We start from the raw sequence: 16,417 nt of genomic DNA, 5'->3' as shown, positions 1-16,417 counted from the left end.
TATGATCTCAATATATAAAACTAGTGTACAAATCCTTCTTTCAATTAAGGTAATACTTCCATTTTAGGTCTGAAAAATCCATTAATCAAAGTGCTTTTTGCCAAACGTGGGTTACCAACATCGGGAAACATTTCTTATATTCTCACAAGGAATCGTCAAACCTTGGAGGTGTCATTGGACCACTGTCCCTTCAAAGTCTAAAGCTCCAAACACACCTTTGGCCCCACAAACTGTAAATCATCAAAGAATGGCAGTTTCGTAATATTCAATCACTTTCTACCGAGAGTAATCCTCTCCTTTCCTCTCTCTCTTTTTCGATTTCCCCAAAAAATTGCATTTGAAAACGGAGCGCTGATTTCCATCACCTGCGGGCTGCTGGTGATCTGTGTAGTTCGTGGGACTAAAATACCCCTGGATACTTTTTGTGATCGTGGGATTAAATGGTTAAATCGGTATATATATATATATATATATTTATAAATCATCCTATTGTTATTGATTAAGATACGAACACTGGCTTCAGTTGCAAAAGGGAGGAGCAAGTGGTTATTGGCCCTATTACTGCTTAATAGACAAATCATTGACTAGCGATGCTTGATATAAAATAAAGAAAAAAAAAAAAAGAGTTATTGGTTAGATCGATCATGATTCTTGATTGATTTGATACCAATATAGTGATATGATCTAAGAATAAGTGGTTTAGAAAATTAATTTCTTTTTAAAGACAAGGGTAATAGTTTGGGTCCGATGTGAACTGAGAAGCGAAGCTGATCCCAAGTTTTAAAGCCTCATCTCCAATAGGAATTTAAATGGATCCCAACAATCCGATGTCAATTCAAATCAATGTCAGTTGAGAATGAGACTAAGATTTAAATATCAAGAATTGAATTAGTATCGAAATCTACTGATACCAATCCAATATCAATTGGTCCATATCGACCTGAATTAGTCAATTTTACCAACACTATCCATTAAAAGTTTGATTTTTTAACGATTTAAAATACCATTAATGTGACCGGTCTGGTCCAATCAATCCCATACCAATACTTAGAACCTAATCTCCAAGTCTTCCTAGTTGCGATTTCAAATCATAATCAATCGGTAAAAGAGAAGTGGTATTTCAGTAAAATGTAGAGGGTATTTTCGTCATTAAAGTGTAACGACCAGTTTAAAGAGTATATTACTTTCATCAACTGCAACGTTCCCTAGGCAAAGCCGGCCCATAATCCCATTTTCTCTCTCTTCTCTCTCTCCTCCCACTTATTTCATTCTTTTTCAGTTTCTGTTTTCTTTACTTCGCTCGCTGTGCTCTCGGTCTTCTGGGCTTTCATTTTGTATGATTCTCGTCTGGTGCTGCCGCTGCTGCTTGAGCCAACAACAAAAAGCAGATATTATCAGATTAGGAACTAACAAACCCATCTAAGAATCGCCGGAAAAATGCTGCTGAAGATGCAGATTCCGGCGATTTACCGGAGAAATTGACAGGTTTTGTGGATCGAAAATGCGTGAAACAGTGTTTTATGACGGGGAAGACAATAGTGGAAACGGTAACAAGAAGAAGAAATCAGAGGAAGACAATAACAAGGAAGCAGTGGAAGAAGTTGTTCTGGTCCCTTCACCGTTCGTCGTTTGCCGGAGCCGATCTCAGGCCGGCAATACCCGTAGAGTAACTCCAACCACCACTGCAACCACAGACATCGGCGGTGCCACCCCTACTGCTCTAGAGAAAATCCTCCCAAACGGTGATCTTTATACTGGAGGCTTCGTCGGTAACGTACCTCACGGAACTGGGAAGTATCTCTGGACAGACGGGTGTATGTATGAGGGTGAGTGGCGAAGAGGTAAAGCTTCAGGTAAAGGTAAGTTTTCTTGGCCCTCTGGTGCTACCTACGAAGGAGAATTCAAAGCTGGGAGGATGGACGGTGTTGGTACCTTCATTGGTGCGGATGGTGACACTTACCGTGGATCTTGGAGCGCCGACCGGAAACATGGACTTGGTCAGAAAAGCTACGCTAATGGCGATTATTATGAAGGAACATGGAAGCGTAATTTGCAGGATGGGCAAGGGAGGTATGCATGGAAGAATGGCAACGAATATGTGGGTGAGTGGAAGAACGGTGTGATCTCTGATAAAGGTGTTTTGATTTGGGCTAATGGGAATCGGTATGATGGGCAGTGGGAGAATGGACTTCCAAAGGGGAATGGTGTTTTTACTTGGCCTGATGGGAGCTGCTATGTGGGTTGTTGGAATAAGGATCTCAAGCATCAACAGCTGCTTAATGGAACTCTTTTTCCGAGTAAGAACTTTAAGGATCGGAGTGATTTGCTGAGGAGTCCTTTGGCTGAGGAGAACTTTATGTTGTCGACGAGGAAAAGGTCTTCGGTGGATGGTGGGAGAGGAAGCTTGGCTGAGAGGAATTTCCCTCGGATTTGCATTTGGGAATCTGATGGTGAAGCTGGGGATATCACTTGTGATATCATCGATAATGTGGAAGCATCGATGCTGTATCGTGACGGGACTGATTTGGATCGGAGTATAGATTTGCAGAGGCGAAGTCCGTGTTTCTTCGCTGGAGAGGTTAAAAAACCGGGACAGACGATATCGAAAGGGCATAAGAATTATGATTTGATGCTGAATCTTCAACTGGGTATCAGGTATTTTGGCGAATCGATTGATGTGTTCATATCATTTTGCCAGCATTGCCTATTTTTGATCTCTGTTATTGATCCAGACTTTGTTATTGATCCAGACTTCTGGTTTTGCTTCTAGGTATTCTGTGGGCAAGCCTGTTTCGATATTGCGGGGCCTGAAACCATCTGATTTCGATCCAAGGGAGAAGTTCTGGACAAGGTTTCCAACCGAGGGATCGAAAGTTACACCCCCTCATCAATCGGTGGAGTTCCGATGGAAGGATTACTGTCCCATGGTGTTTAGGTATTGACTCTCTAGTTTACCCATTTGGATTCTTCAATTTCTGTTCGAATTATCAAATTTGTGATTTTTAGGGGTCTCCTTCCTATTTAATTAGCTTACAGTAGTGAATATTAATTTTATGGTCTGTTCAGACATCTGAGGGAGTTGTTCAATATTGATCCTGCGGATTACATGCTAGCCATTTGTGGAAATGATGCGCTGAGAGAACTTTCTTCTCCTGGGAAGAGTGGAAGCTTCTTTTACCTTACACAGGATGATCGGTTCATGATAAAAACCGTGAAGAAATCTGAAGTCAAGGTCAGTTGCCTACCTCCCTTTCTGAGTCTCTCAAGTTTTAAAATCACAACAATCCTTCAGGCCCTAGGTACTTAGGTCGGTGATTGATTGTAAATTTTATATGTGCAGACCGTATCATCAAGACAACTAGACAAAATCTGAACACTAATTCAATGGTAGTAATTGCTCTTTGCTTATTCATGCTCAGGTGCTTCTTAGGATGCTTCCAAGTTACCATCAACATCTTTGTCGGTATCAGAACTCACTGGTCACAAAGTTCTTGGGCGTGCATTGTGTCAAACCAGTGGGTGGTCAGAAGGTATGCTTTGGGAGCATTATGAATCTTTTGGGTTTTGAGGTTAAGTGATATACAGCATTGATTTTCTGAGATTGTGCTTGTGTGTGCAAAAATTAGACCCGGTTCATTGTGATGGGCAATTTGTTCTGCTCGGATTACCGAATCCACAGACGGTTTGACCTTAAAGGATCCTCCCATGGCCGTACAACTGACAAACCTGAGGGGGAGATCGATGAGACAACCACCCTAAAGGACCTTGATCTCAATTTTGTGTTTCGCCTACAAAGATCTTGGTTTGAAGAGCTAATGAGGTGAGTATTTATGGTGGTTTAATACTATGATGATTAAGTCAAGACTATCAAACAATCCAGATAATGCAAATTTTGTTCCATCAAATTAGTTCAGTAGTAGGTATTCTTGCTTTAGTGATTGATACGATGTGGTTCAATTGTATTCAGACAAATCGATCGTGACTGCGAATTTTTGGAAGCCGAGAGGATAATGGATTACAGCCTCTTGGTGGGTCTTCACTTCCGTGATACCTATACAGGCGATAAATTCGGAATGTCGCCACTAATTGTGGCTTCAGGTAAAAGGATTATTTCTGCAGTTTGTAGCTTTAATTGGTTTTCATCTCTTTATACATGAAAGTTTTATAAGGGATAGCCCATAGGGACACTGAAAAAGCTAAAACATGTATGTTGAACCCATCATCAGGCAAAAGGGAAACATGTCAAGATCATAAAATCAGGAGTGGGTGTCGCTTCTTTGGTGCGGAGCTTCAGGATATGGATCGTGTTATGGCTGGCAGGTATGTCTTTTTTGCTTTTCATAGTTCCTCCTAATTTCATCCAAACCATTTTGGTGTTGATTTGAACCAACCATTCAAGGCAACTTGTTCATCTCATAATTATGGAAGAAAGGCTTTTATTTGTTTCCCTTCTGACCTTGAAATCTCAATAATCTTACATCATTGGCATTGCTATCGTTGAAGAATATGTCTTGTCGCAAACAACTATAGGAATATATTGTGGTCCACGTTTTCTTTTCTATCTAATCGTATAGGAATAAGCTATTCAATTATTTTCTTAAAATTTGGTATTGTTGGTTTATTGATTGGAATAATTGGAAGTGGTCTTTGTTATTATGGTGAAACTGAAGGATAATTCTCTAGACAGCACTTGTGGGTGCATGCCTGCATGGGTGGGGTATACCCAATTTGTGGCATTCCTGCTTTCCTGGATAAGAACAAGGGAGTTTTTTTTTTTTTTTTTTGATGGGTTGGTATCATTTGCTTACACATGAACAACTAAAGATGAGTTTTGTTTTTCACTGGGGACTCGTAACACCATGTGGGCTACACAAAGGGCCTGTAATCTAATTTGGCTATAGTTGTTGTTGGTCAACTAGGAAATTAAACTTTGGAACTGTAGTTATTCAAATTTATCTATATGCGATGGCATCTCAGTATTTGCACAATATGAGTTTATAGACCCCTTATCCCCCCCCCCTTAAAAAATAAAGAGATAAGATCCAAAACATTAAATTATCTAGCGATGATTGTGAATGATTAGTTGACTTGTATCTGATTATATATCTCTTCAAGAAATGTAGTGATGAATTATTATATTTATTGAGTTTCTTATTGCCCATTTAGTTGGGATATGGCTGAGTTGTTGTTGTTGTAATGAATTTCTTATTGACTTGTTCAATATCAATCAGGAAACCATTGGTCCAGTTGGGAGCAAACATGCCTGCAAGAGCAGAGCAGGTGATGAGGAGGAGCGATTTTGAGCTGTTCACCCCAATTGGAGGAGGCAATTTAACTCCACTGCGTGGTGGTTATCGTGAGATTTATGAAGTAATTCTGTACTTTGGAATCATTGACATCCTCCAAGATTACGACATTAGTAAAAAACTAGAGCATGCATACAAGTCCCTGCAGGCTGATCCAACCTCCATCTCTGCTGTTGACCCTAAGCTCTACTCAAAGAGATTCCGGGACTTCATACGCAGGATTTTTATCGAGGATAAGTGATGAAGAAAGGAGAACAAAATCGAACCCATACATGGAATCGATCAGACTTCTGATCAGAATCAAGTGCCATGTGCCTCGGAGAATATGGCGCGGAGGATCTGTCCCTTCTTTAGCAATGGCCAGCCGCCGGCCTGCACTGACACGATTACACGAAAGCATTTGTGTGCAGCAATGAGAGAGGCTTGGTCATTGGCTGAGTTTTGGTAATCAGCCGTATTGAAATTTTGGTGATCTGGCATGTTTGTGAAAGTGGGTTGGGTGGTGTAAACTGTATATGGATGGGGTTAAATAGGCTGGGAAATTGGATTCTGATTTTTATTTTTTCTTTTCCCTTCTTTTGGTTAACCATGAAATGTGAAGATTCGGAAGAAAAATACAGGAAATGGAGAAGATCTTCCGAGAGATTCAAAATGAAGACTGGAATAAGAACTGTACATATAAAAGGAGAATATATTATTGAAAATTATTGTAGATTTTCCCCCCTGTTCCCATCTAGTGAGCATGTTCTTGTGGGGTATATGTGGATGATAATTTTGCAGATGGTTTCCCAAGCTTTCCCTTGGGTACAAGAAAGAAACCTTCCGATGGGTCCACTCTGGCCATCATCTCTCTCTATCTCATATGGGTTTTCTTGCTTTTTGCAGTGGAAGAGAGAGGAAGGACAACAGTAGAAGACATGAAAAGCAGAGAAAAGCGCAAGAAAGATGCGTTGGTTTGTGTTTCTGCCAACTTTCTTTCCTTTCCCTTTCCTTTAATTAAACAACCCTGTTTTTTTTACACAGAAAATTCAAAAAATTAGAAAATTTGCTTCTTTTGAAGATTGAAGTGAGAACGAAGTGATAAAAAGTAAAAGAACAGGGCAAAGCAAATCAAATGGGGCTTGGAAGAGAGAGAGAGAGAGAGAGAGAGGGGGCATTGACCAAACATCTATGATCCACCACTGTTGGACCTCTGGAGGATAAAAGGAAAGCTGAAGGCAGAGAATTCAAGATCCACTGTTACACGTGGATGCGTCTGATTGGCTTGTCCAGTTAGAGCAGGCGTGCTGAGGAAATAGAGGATTATTTTCCGAAATAGAGAGGGTAGTTTAGTCTATTCAAAAGGTATTAAGGGTTCATCGAATCTCGAGCCGGGTTCCAAAAGAGGTCAAAGTCTGGCAAATGGACAGACAGGCAGGGGGGCCTCAGGCTCTCTCGGTCCCCACCTAGCCTAACTCGTGTTTAAAAAATACTGGTGATTCGAAGGTACGAGTCACATGCCGATTTGTGAAACAGGGAGGATCCAAATTCGCCCTGTCAAATCATCATTTGATCTGTAAATTTTCGACAGTCAAGATTAGGGGCTGAGACTATGATACGGCTTAGCCAAAAAAGTAGAGAGAGAGAGAGAGTTGCTGCTTGTATGCAACAAAAGATCCTCCAAATCTCTCCCACTAACTTTTTTCCCCTTCTAATCTTGGCCTTTGTTTGGACAAATAAAGCAACTGGCTCTCGTTTACTGTTTGAGCTAGGGGTTCAGTCAGTAAATTTTATTACCAGATAATCAGTGGAGAGAGAGAGAGAGAGAGAGAGAGAGAGAGAGAGAGAGAGAGAGTCTGCAACAAAAGATCCACCAAATCTATAGCATTTTTCCCCTGCCAATCTTGGGCTGTGTTTGGACATATAAAACAATTCTTATCATATTGATTTCTTCTACAAACGGCCATTATTACAATATTGCAGTTGCCGCTTGCTCAATGTCACCTCTGGGTTTTTTTTTTTTTTTTTTGGTAATCTAATTTTTATCCTCTAATGTCACCTCTGGTAGGGATATCTAATCATTCAGTTTGGTTTGGTTTTGATTAATTAAAATCGATCTTTATGCTAGATTTGGTCAAATCAAACCCAACCTCGTACGGAAAATTGGTTTTGATTTTGATTTGTTCGATTTCGATTTATTTCAGCTTTCTCTTATTGAGCTTTTATCAGTTTGATTTGGTTTGAAATTACCAAGTTTATATATAAACAGTTATGAAAAAAAAAATGGATTTTCTTGTTTTCGGTTTTCTATCGGTTTTGATTTAGTTTTCAGTTTCGGACTAGTGTTTAGTTGGTGTCAACTGGTGTCATGATATACCCCAAACCAAAGCCGGCTTGACAGGGCATAATTCGATTTGGTTTGGGTTTGGTCAATTTTATCGATTCAGTTTAGGGTTTGAGTGTTTGACTTTGACACCTCCTAGATATATATGGTTTGATTTATCATTGATATTTTGTCATTGGAAAGGGTTTTATAAAAGGCAGTGTTGTTCTGCACCACCTTGGGGACCAATGGGATTATACATGAAAGCATCAATACCGACAAGATTTTCATTTTTCATGGGGCCAAGGTAGCTGTTTCACCCCTCCCTCTGATTGGGTGTTGAGATCAAGCTGTCTTCTAGGCTTCTTTTGCCCTTTTGTTATTTAATATCCATTTGACTTCCACTTTATTGGTTATTGGGATTAATATTATTAGTTTCAATTTAAAGCTCATGTGCGTCTAGTATAGACCGGACCAATTTGGACTGGTCCAGTACCTATAAAAAATGAATGAGGACAAACAATTTATGAATTTATGAAACTTTTATAAATTGTTTATGCCTAATTCAAAACTGTTTGTAGAAGCAGTTTGAGGACCAATTTATATAGGAACTGTTCATGATCATAGACAAAATTAGTTTAAGAAACTGATTTAAAACTACGGCCTTAGATGATTAATATTTGCATAAGCATAATCCTCTAATAATTAATAATTCATGAAATTATTAAAAGGAACATATTCAAGTGTAATGAATTGATGGGCCCACTGGAAAGTCCAGTTTGTGCATCTAGGCTATATAAAATATTAATTTTTAGAACATGTTATTTTAAATCATAGTTCTGATTATATAGCATTATTTGACGTGTTGTGTGATGGATATATTATTGTAAACTTAAAAAGAAAATTCTATAGAATAGTTGTAAGATTGGCTATAATGTATGTGCGGAATGTTAGGAGGTTAAGAAGAGTAATATAGATATTAGGTATAGCAGAGATGATGTGTTGAGATGGATGTGTGGCAAAATTATGAAGAATAAAATAATGAATAATTATATTAGGGGTGATTTGAGAGTTGCCCTAATTTAGGATAAGCTTCGAGAAAATTGTTTGATGTAATATGGCCATATTCAATGGAGACTTTGGGATACACCAGGAGTGATCATATCAATATGGAAGGATCTAAAAGAGCTAGGGGCTAGCCAAAAATGACTATAGGAGAAATAGAGAGGAATGGACATGTAGTGTTTGGGTTTTGACTCTAGTATGATCTCGAATAGACTCGTTGGGAGGGCAACGATCCATGTAGCCGATCCCATTTAATTGGATTTTTTTTTATTACTCTTTTTAGATGAATTGTAATTTAATATTATTTTTAAATTTTTTTTTTATTATTTTTCCATCTCATGTATTCATGTAATTTACTCCATTTAGGTGGAAAAAAGGCTGAGTCGTCGTTATTGTTGGTTTTTGGACAAATAAATGGGAATCCAAGTTGGAATTCCATGTTTCAACATGTGTGATGTCAATTTGGACTTGTAATTTACATAAGGGTTGTTTGTGTTACATGAGATGAAACCCTAGATTAATCGGCTAGGAGTTAGTTAAAGAATAATGTGGTTGTATATAATGTATTGAGTACAAGAATCAGATTCAAACCGTATAAGAACCAAAACTAAAGTGAATCGAGCATTTTCGATATGAGTTGAATTTCAAAATCAATTTGGTTCTTGGTTTGTTTTAGAATCACACTAATGCTTTTTGGAATCTAATCGAATAATCAATTCCAAACCAATTTACACCCTTATTGTTGCATGGTGTGTGGTCAATGTATCAGAACGAGGGCCAATGAGAACGCATGTAGGAGCATCAACATGATTACATGAATGGGATTTGATTTCACAAGGGTGGGGCAGTAATTTTACATGTCTTGTGTCTGGATGTAGGATCTATACGACCAAGCATCTTTCTTTCCCTCAAAGTTATCAAGAAGCACTCTTTTGAGTGTTGTGATTCACAAGGGTCCCGCTGCGTTATGGTTTTACTGGTTTGCATTTGTCGAATTAACACAATCACTCACTATTGTAGCTTTTCCATAAATAAATCATTCTTTGGAGGGCATAATGGTCTTTAAAGGGTTGCTTCATTGTGTTTCAAACAACCAACAATCTCCCGGCTCCCAAGCTTCCTCTTTTTTTATTTAGAGTGTTTTTTTTTATTCAGATGTTGATGACTTTTTTTTTTTTTTTTGGGACAATTTTTTAGATCTACTTAGAAAGGAAAAAGAATTACAAAACAGGTAGGTTTATAAGAGAAATAAGTTTATGTTTTTTTTTTTTTTTTTTTCATGAAGGACAAGAGAAGTAAGTTTAAAACAAGGGAGAAAGGCCTATGTCCAAGAATGTAAGGGCTGCACCTAGACACATGTCCCTACAAATTGACTGACCTATCCCTTGTGAGAAATAAAAATATCACTCATTATTAATGCTTCTACGAATGTTCCTATTGACCCATGCTAATGCAAGAGTTGCGCTCATAAACAGAAAACTCTCTTAGATATCGGCCAACAAAGCTCATTTAGCCATTCAGCCTATTCTTTCAGATATCATTCATCTCTCTACTTGGTTCAATGTTTGTATTTTCTCCTTTTTTTCTGAGATTCCAATCATGTAGCTGATTCCTTAGCTCGAAAGGCACTATCAAGTTCGTGTAAGATAGTCTGGCCAAATTCCACTCCGTGGCTAATGAAGAGTTGTAACTCTCCAACCTCCACACAAAATCAATAGATTCCTTTTAACCCAAAAAAAAAAATAATAATAAAAAACTCTACCCCTTAAAACAAAGTGAGACATCCTTATTTTGAAATTCTTATCTTAGTAGATCTAAGCAATTTTTCTTGAATTATTAAAGAAAGTAGAAAATTTAAAATATAAAGTCTCTCAACCTCTCTTTTGTTTAAAACTAAAGAAAAACTAGTTTCGTCGCTCACCATACAAATAGAATTATTCAAAAAAGAGCACTGAATATTGCTGTGTCTGGGTCCCTCTTAAGCTAGGAGGTGTGCTGGCTTTTTAAGGGTAAAGTTGTAAATGCACAACATCGTGCCAGACTGCCAGAGTGTCTACATGGAGAGAGATTCTGAATAATGGGCTTCACGTCTTACACAGTTACATATAAGACATCATGGGCTTCACGTCACGAGGAGACCCACCATCCCAACAACCATTCATGGATTTAGGAATCGGTATCGTATTGCCCGATCCGTGTTGGAATCGGCCATGATCGATATCGATTCTTATCCGTGACTACCATGGTTCTAAGATTGGAAAATATCAATACCATTATCTTTGAATCGATATTCAGAGATAAAACAATAAAAATGTACTTTTTTAAAAAAAATAAGGATCAAAGTGATTGATCCGCACTAATCTGATCCAATTTAGATCAATATCGATAACTAAATTCTTGGTGACTACTACTATGGATATCTAATCCGACACATGACTGATCCTGACATGGTCAACAGCTTGGGTTGGGTATCGGTTATCAAACAGCCGGTCTGATCAATTCCACTTAAAACTTGAAAAATTAATCATGTTATTTTTATTTTCTTAATTTCTCCTAATATCAGGTCATTCAGCCATCCGATCGACCTGAAATTTAAAAAATATTACTAATTTTGTCTACTCTACAAGATCATCCGATGGCCAAGACAACCTCGAGATGCGTGCCCAGATGGTCTTAGTCATCCGATGCTCACCACACGGCCGCACTCACTACAGAGGCTAATCACTCATCTGAGGTGGCTTACAGTGGGGCTGCCTGGATCTAGATCCCCTCCCCTGTGGGTAACCACCCCATCCCATCTCACACCGTCCATGAGGTGGTGTAGTTACATGGAGGGAGAGAGGAACCTGCCTCGACCTACTCTTCCCATTGTTTTCAAGGTTTTTAAGGTGGGATTTTTTGATATTTTTTTTCCTTTTATCTACAATATCGTTGCAGCTGTTTCATGTATCAAGTAACAATCCATTTAATGGTGTTTCACTCGGAGACATTATAGCATAACCATCATTTGCTATTAGACACTATCTGGATAGTTACTCTTGGAGTATCTCTCATTGCTTTCGTGAAGCAAATGTAGTGGCAGATAAGTTTGCCAAGTATGTAATGGCTACAAGGGAATCTATAATATGAGATGTGACGCCAAGGTTCTCTTTAGATGATATTACTTTGAGATGCTCAAATGAGGCCTCGATTCAAATTTGATTAAGGGTGCCTCATTGTTTTGCTGTAATTGGATTGCCTCTTCACTGATGATAATACCAAAGATGGATTAATTGACAACCTGATCTATTTGATTCTTTTGGTTCTAGTTCTTGTTAAATAAAAAAGAAAAAAAAAAAAAAAATCCTTGTACCGTCCTAGATCCTTATTATGACTTTCAATACTAACCTCCTGGCCAGGCAATCAAGGAACACTGTTGTTCATAAATGGAGATCAGACATAACATGTGAAAAGGGTATGCTAGATAGGGCATGAACATTCAAAGCACACGAACATGGTTACAAATATTAAATACCATTAAAATATAGTTGACCCTTAATGTTTTTTTATTTTGTTTTATTATTTTTTCATGCTTGTCTTATATCAATTTTAAAGATAGAGAAAAAGAACGGTATTTGATCGCGTGATTTCTATGCCTAGATATAGGAGTATCCAAAATTACCATCTTGCCCTCTATGAAATCAATTATTCCATCTATGTTGATACTCTAACACGCACTCTTACCAGCCCTCACACTAGTGCAGGGGCCACACTACCAAATAATGATCTTTTGCCTAGATAGATAATATGTTACAACGGAGAGTTTTATGTTCAGAAGCATATCCCCTGCATCAGTTTGGGGCCAATAAGAGCGCATGAGGAAAATATTAAAGAGGTGGCAGGGGCCTATGTTTGGTGAAGGAGGCATGCTCTCTCATACAAGCTCTTTTTTCCTTCTATTATATAATGTTAAAAGGAAAAAAAAAAACTACCCACTTGCATGTGTTTATGCCTAAACACAAGCAGACGTAAAATAACTGCACTACCCCAAGAGTTCTACACAATGAATATGCCTCTGCATGACCTCCCATTATTTTGCGTGCTGACACAAAATAGATGCAATGCTGTTGGCTGACTAGACTTTTAAAATTAGAAAGCAATTTGAATGGTGCTTTTGCTCCAAAGTCCAACCCATCATCGTCCCCACTTACAATTGTAACTGTTTTGGGGCTTCATCAACTGATTGAATACAGTAAAAGCACTGTGGGTGCAACAAGAAGTTGGGAATTGTCATTGTGTGTTGGTACTGGTACCATCAAGGTTTTCAAATTTGAAGCGACAAAGCAACTTCAATTGATAAAAGGATAAAGATGCTGATGCTGTGATGATAATGATCTCTCTCCCACTTTTAGTTGAGGCTAAATCCAAATTTTAATATTTTTATTAAATTGAAGGAAATAAAAGAATTAGGAGAAAGTCTAAATGACGAAAAGAGAGGTAATGAAGAGAGATATGCTTAGTTTAGGTATTGTTCAAAATATGACCTGGAATAGACTTAATTGAAAGACAAGGATTCATGTAGCCGTTCACATTTAGGTGAGATTTTTACTTATTTTTTTATGTCGTGTTCCTTTCATCTATTACATACTATTCTTATTCTATCTTTAAATGGATCAATGTAGCCGGCCTATTTAGTTGGGATAAAATTGAATTATTGTTAGTGAACTATAATTGGATATGCTTTACGAAATTTGAGACCCTTATCTTCCTATAATGTGTGTGATAATGTATTTATAATAAAAGTTCTATAACCAGCCAAAAACTAGTCACCCTACTCCATTTCCTTCCTATAAGATAAGACCTAAGTTAATATTACAAATAAAATAATAATATACCTACATTACAGATGCTCCTACTATTTTTGCTACCTCATACGTTTGTGACTGAAATAATATTGAAGCAAACTCTAGTTATGAATTGAATTATTAACCCATGATGACATGACATGCATACATCTATCAATGACACCATCACATTCAAAGATACGTATTCATGTTCTAAACCTCTTGCTTAAGTTATATTCTTAGCCATTTATAGTGAAAGAAATCTAGCATTCTTGCTATGCATGACAATAGGCATGTGCACGTGTCTCTGTATCTTCCTCTATAACATATGCAAGAACTGATTAGTTTTTTGGTTTACTGGGTGATAAGATGAGTTTGGTAGATCTATTATATATGTTATTGGTGAAGCCTGATCTCAGTTTAATCTAGTTGTTGAAGCAAACTCTAGTTATGAATTGGATTATTAATACAAGATGATATGCATGGATCTATTAATGAGTCCAAAGATACGTATCTATGTTCTAAACCTCTTGCTTAAGTTATCCTTAGCCATTTGTAGTGAAACAAAACTAGTATTGATAGTGCACGATAATTGGCAGGTGTAGATGACTGTCTTTCGCTATGACAAGCATGAATCGATTTATTTATTTTGGTAGAAAGAGACTTTATCATCAACATGGAGTACTCAAATAGTAGGAGTTAGATCACATCTTCCGAATTCAAAGGATTGAAATTATGTCAAATCATCGTACACATCACCGATAGTGTCTTCCTAGGGAAAAGTTGGATGTGACAAGGATTGGAAAGAAATTGAGTGATGAAGAGAAACACCAGAACTTGGTGATCAAGATGAGCGACTAAAGTAGGTGATCAAGATGAGTTTGGTAGATCTAATACATATCTCATGTTCAATAGTTGCAGTTATCTTCTTTCTTTCAATTTTATATTTTATTTATGGGTAGAGGAACTCTGCCCATCCTTGTGACTCTTGCACCAGTGGACGGGTCAAATGAGGACGCACGGGAACATCTTCAGCACATGGGGGAGCAGCGCGATCTTTTCGCGCCTGCTTATATCTGGTCATAGAGATTGCCAGACTCGCAGGGTTATTTTTTCCTTTATTTATTTATTTATTTTTATTGTAGACAATGTTTTGATCTAGGGCCTTCAACCCCTGCAGCTCTGTGGATGTGTCAGTTGTCAAATTGTCTTCTTCCTCAATTGGCATTGGGGCTTGGAACAAATAAGGAAGGTCTCAATGGACACCTGACCAACCTTTGGCTCTTTTCTCATTCATATTTCAGTCACAATATTTTTGGTAACATGAGCTGAACCTCCCCGTAAGTTGAAAATAGAAAGTATTCTCTTCATAATGGTGGTCCCAAGATGAAGTTCTTTATGCCATAGTTCTCAAGAAATCTCCCTGTCCAGGGAATTTGATCCAATTGCTTCTCATCCTTTCATGAGTTTCTTCTAGGTTTTGAACTTTTTGACAATAGTATGCTTTTTAGGTATAAAAGATGTTGTATTTAAAGCAAAATAAGTTAATAAATATCTCTTTCAAATAAATTGATTTTGTTTGATTTATTTCCCACATGTTTTGAATCTACGTTAGTAGTTAGCACATCCCTTTTTTTTTTTTCCTTAGTGCATTAGGCCAAGCTAGACCTCCCAAATGTAGCTTCTAGTAAAGCGAAGGTATGAAAAATATTTAGAGCCACATTGGTTACGGAACAGAGTAGAATGAGATTCATATAATATGATGAGAACAATAATGGTAGGGTTTCATGAAAGAAAAGATCACTATCTTCTATTGATTCTCTTATCCCGTTGTTACAAAAAAACACAAAAACAGATCAGTTGACACATACAAGCTATGTTTTGTTTTTGTTCCCAAAAACTAGAAAAACATTATATACGATTTTTCGGAAAGTTGCCATACAGAGCCTTGGTGAATATAGAAGATATATGATGGAGGTGCTTTCTGACCTTGGGTACCTACAAAATCCGGAACCCACTTTTAATTATTGACGAATACTCTAATGATGCATTATCAACAGCCAAATTTTGATTTAACATTTCAAATCCCCAAAAAATAACAAATAGGGAATGATAGATCTATATTATTCAAAAAATTTGAGCATGTTTTACACATTATCATGAGATGGTAAGTTTGAGGATGGTAAGCAATTCAACTTGGAAAATTTTTGAGGGAACTTTGGTTCAACATACAAGGATAAAAGTCCTAACATGAGGGATCAAATAATAGAGAAGATATCCATAAAAGGTTGATTCAACCTGAGTAGCCCTCTACATGGCCCAAAAGGCTTCTAGGTGAACTGAGTCTCAAGATTGGGCCTCCCATTAGGGTCCAAATGCAAGGTTTTTTGTGTTTACCTCTTCTACTGGGCTTCAATTGAAAAAAATGGGCACCAGGTGGGATTGGACTACTAAATTAGAAAACAAGGTGGAATTGGGTTGGGCTCAGTTTGATACCTTTGTGTAACTCAAAATTTGCCTTGAAGAAACCAATATAAAATCCGAGGACTGCCAAGAGGATGTGCATGAACATACATGGGTGGGCATACCATTGCATGAGAAGATACATATGTGATTGAATTTGAATTTAGAGTTTGACACATGACTATCCAAGCCATCTCCCAAATAAATGGTTAGACTTACCACATCATCTTTCCACAAACTTTCTTAACCCTATAATCTTCACTTTCCTCCACATAAAACAAGGCCAACCCTTCAATTTGCATTTTTGATTTGCAAAGTTCAAATTAAGTAATGTGATAATTATATAGAAGTCGTGATACAAAGAGAAAGCATGAACCCATTAAGCTTGTAAAATGTCCATACCTTTAAGGGGACCACTTAACAAGAAGTGCCCTTATTATTCCTACAATTCTTTAACC

General features: G+C 37.6%; 1 protein-coding gene across 1 annotated transcript; it reads left to right on the top strand.

The window, feature by feature from the left end:
- Positions 1–1,214: 1,214 nt before the first annotated feature.
- LOC122072109 (phosphatidylinositol 4-phosphate 5-kinase 1-like) lies at positions 1,215–6,042 on the top strand. Its single transcript, XM_042636660.1, has 8 exons — positions 1,215–2,655; positions 2,771–2,935; positions 3,067–3,232; positions 3,420–3,530; positions 3,627–3,820; positions 3,968–4,098; positions 4,227–4,320; positions 5,232–6,042. The coding sequence occupies exons 1-8, from the start codon at positions 1,502–1,504 to the stop codon at positions 5,545–5,547; spliced, it is 2,331 nt and encodes a 776-aa protein (XP_042492594.1). The 5' UTR covers positions 1,215–1,501; the 3' UTR covers positions 5,548–6,042.
- Positions 6,043–16,417: the final 10,375 nt, after the last annotated feature.

The sequence above is a fragment of the Macadamia integrifolia genome, chromosome 2 (genome assembly GCF_013358625.1).
Source record: "Macadamia integrifolia cultivar HAES 741 chromosome 2, SCU_Mint_v3, whole genome shotgun sequence".
Lineage (NCBI taxonomy): Eukaryota > Viridiplantae > Streptophyta > Magnoliopsida > Proteales > Proteaceae > Macadamia > Macadamia integrifolia.
Note: the sequence above shows the minus strand (reverse complement) of the source record. Positions and strands in the feature narration are given on the sequence as shown.

What these genes read in the sequence shown, in the direction of transcription:
- LOC122072109 (XM_042636660.1), top strand. Translation starts at nt 1,502, where the DNA reads ATGCGTGAAACAGTGTTTTATGACGGGGAAGACAATAGTGGAAACGGT. An exon ending in TACTGTCCCATGGTGTTTAG is followed by an intron (nt 2,936 to 3,066) that starts GTATTGACTCTC and finishes TGGTCTGTTCAG; the next exon opens with ACATCTGAGGGAGTTGTTCA. An exon ending in TGAAGAAATCTGAAGTCAAG is followed by an intron (nt 3,233 to 3,419) that starts GTCAGTTGCCTA and finishes ATTCATGCTCAG; the next exon opens with GTGCTTCTTAGGATGCTTCC.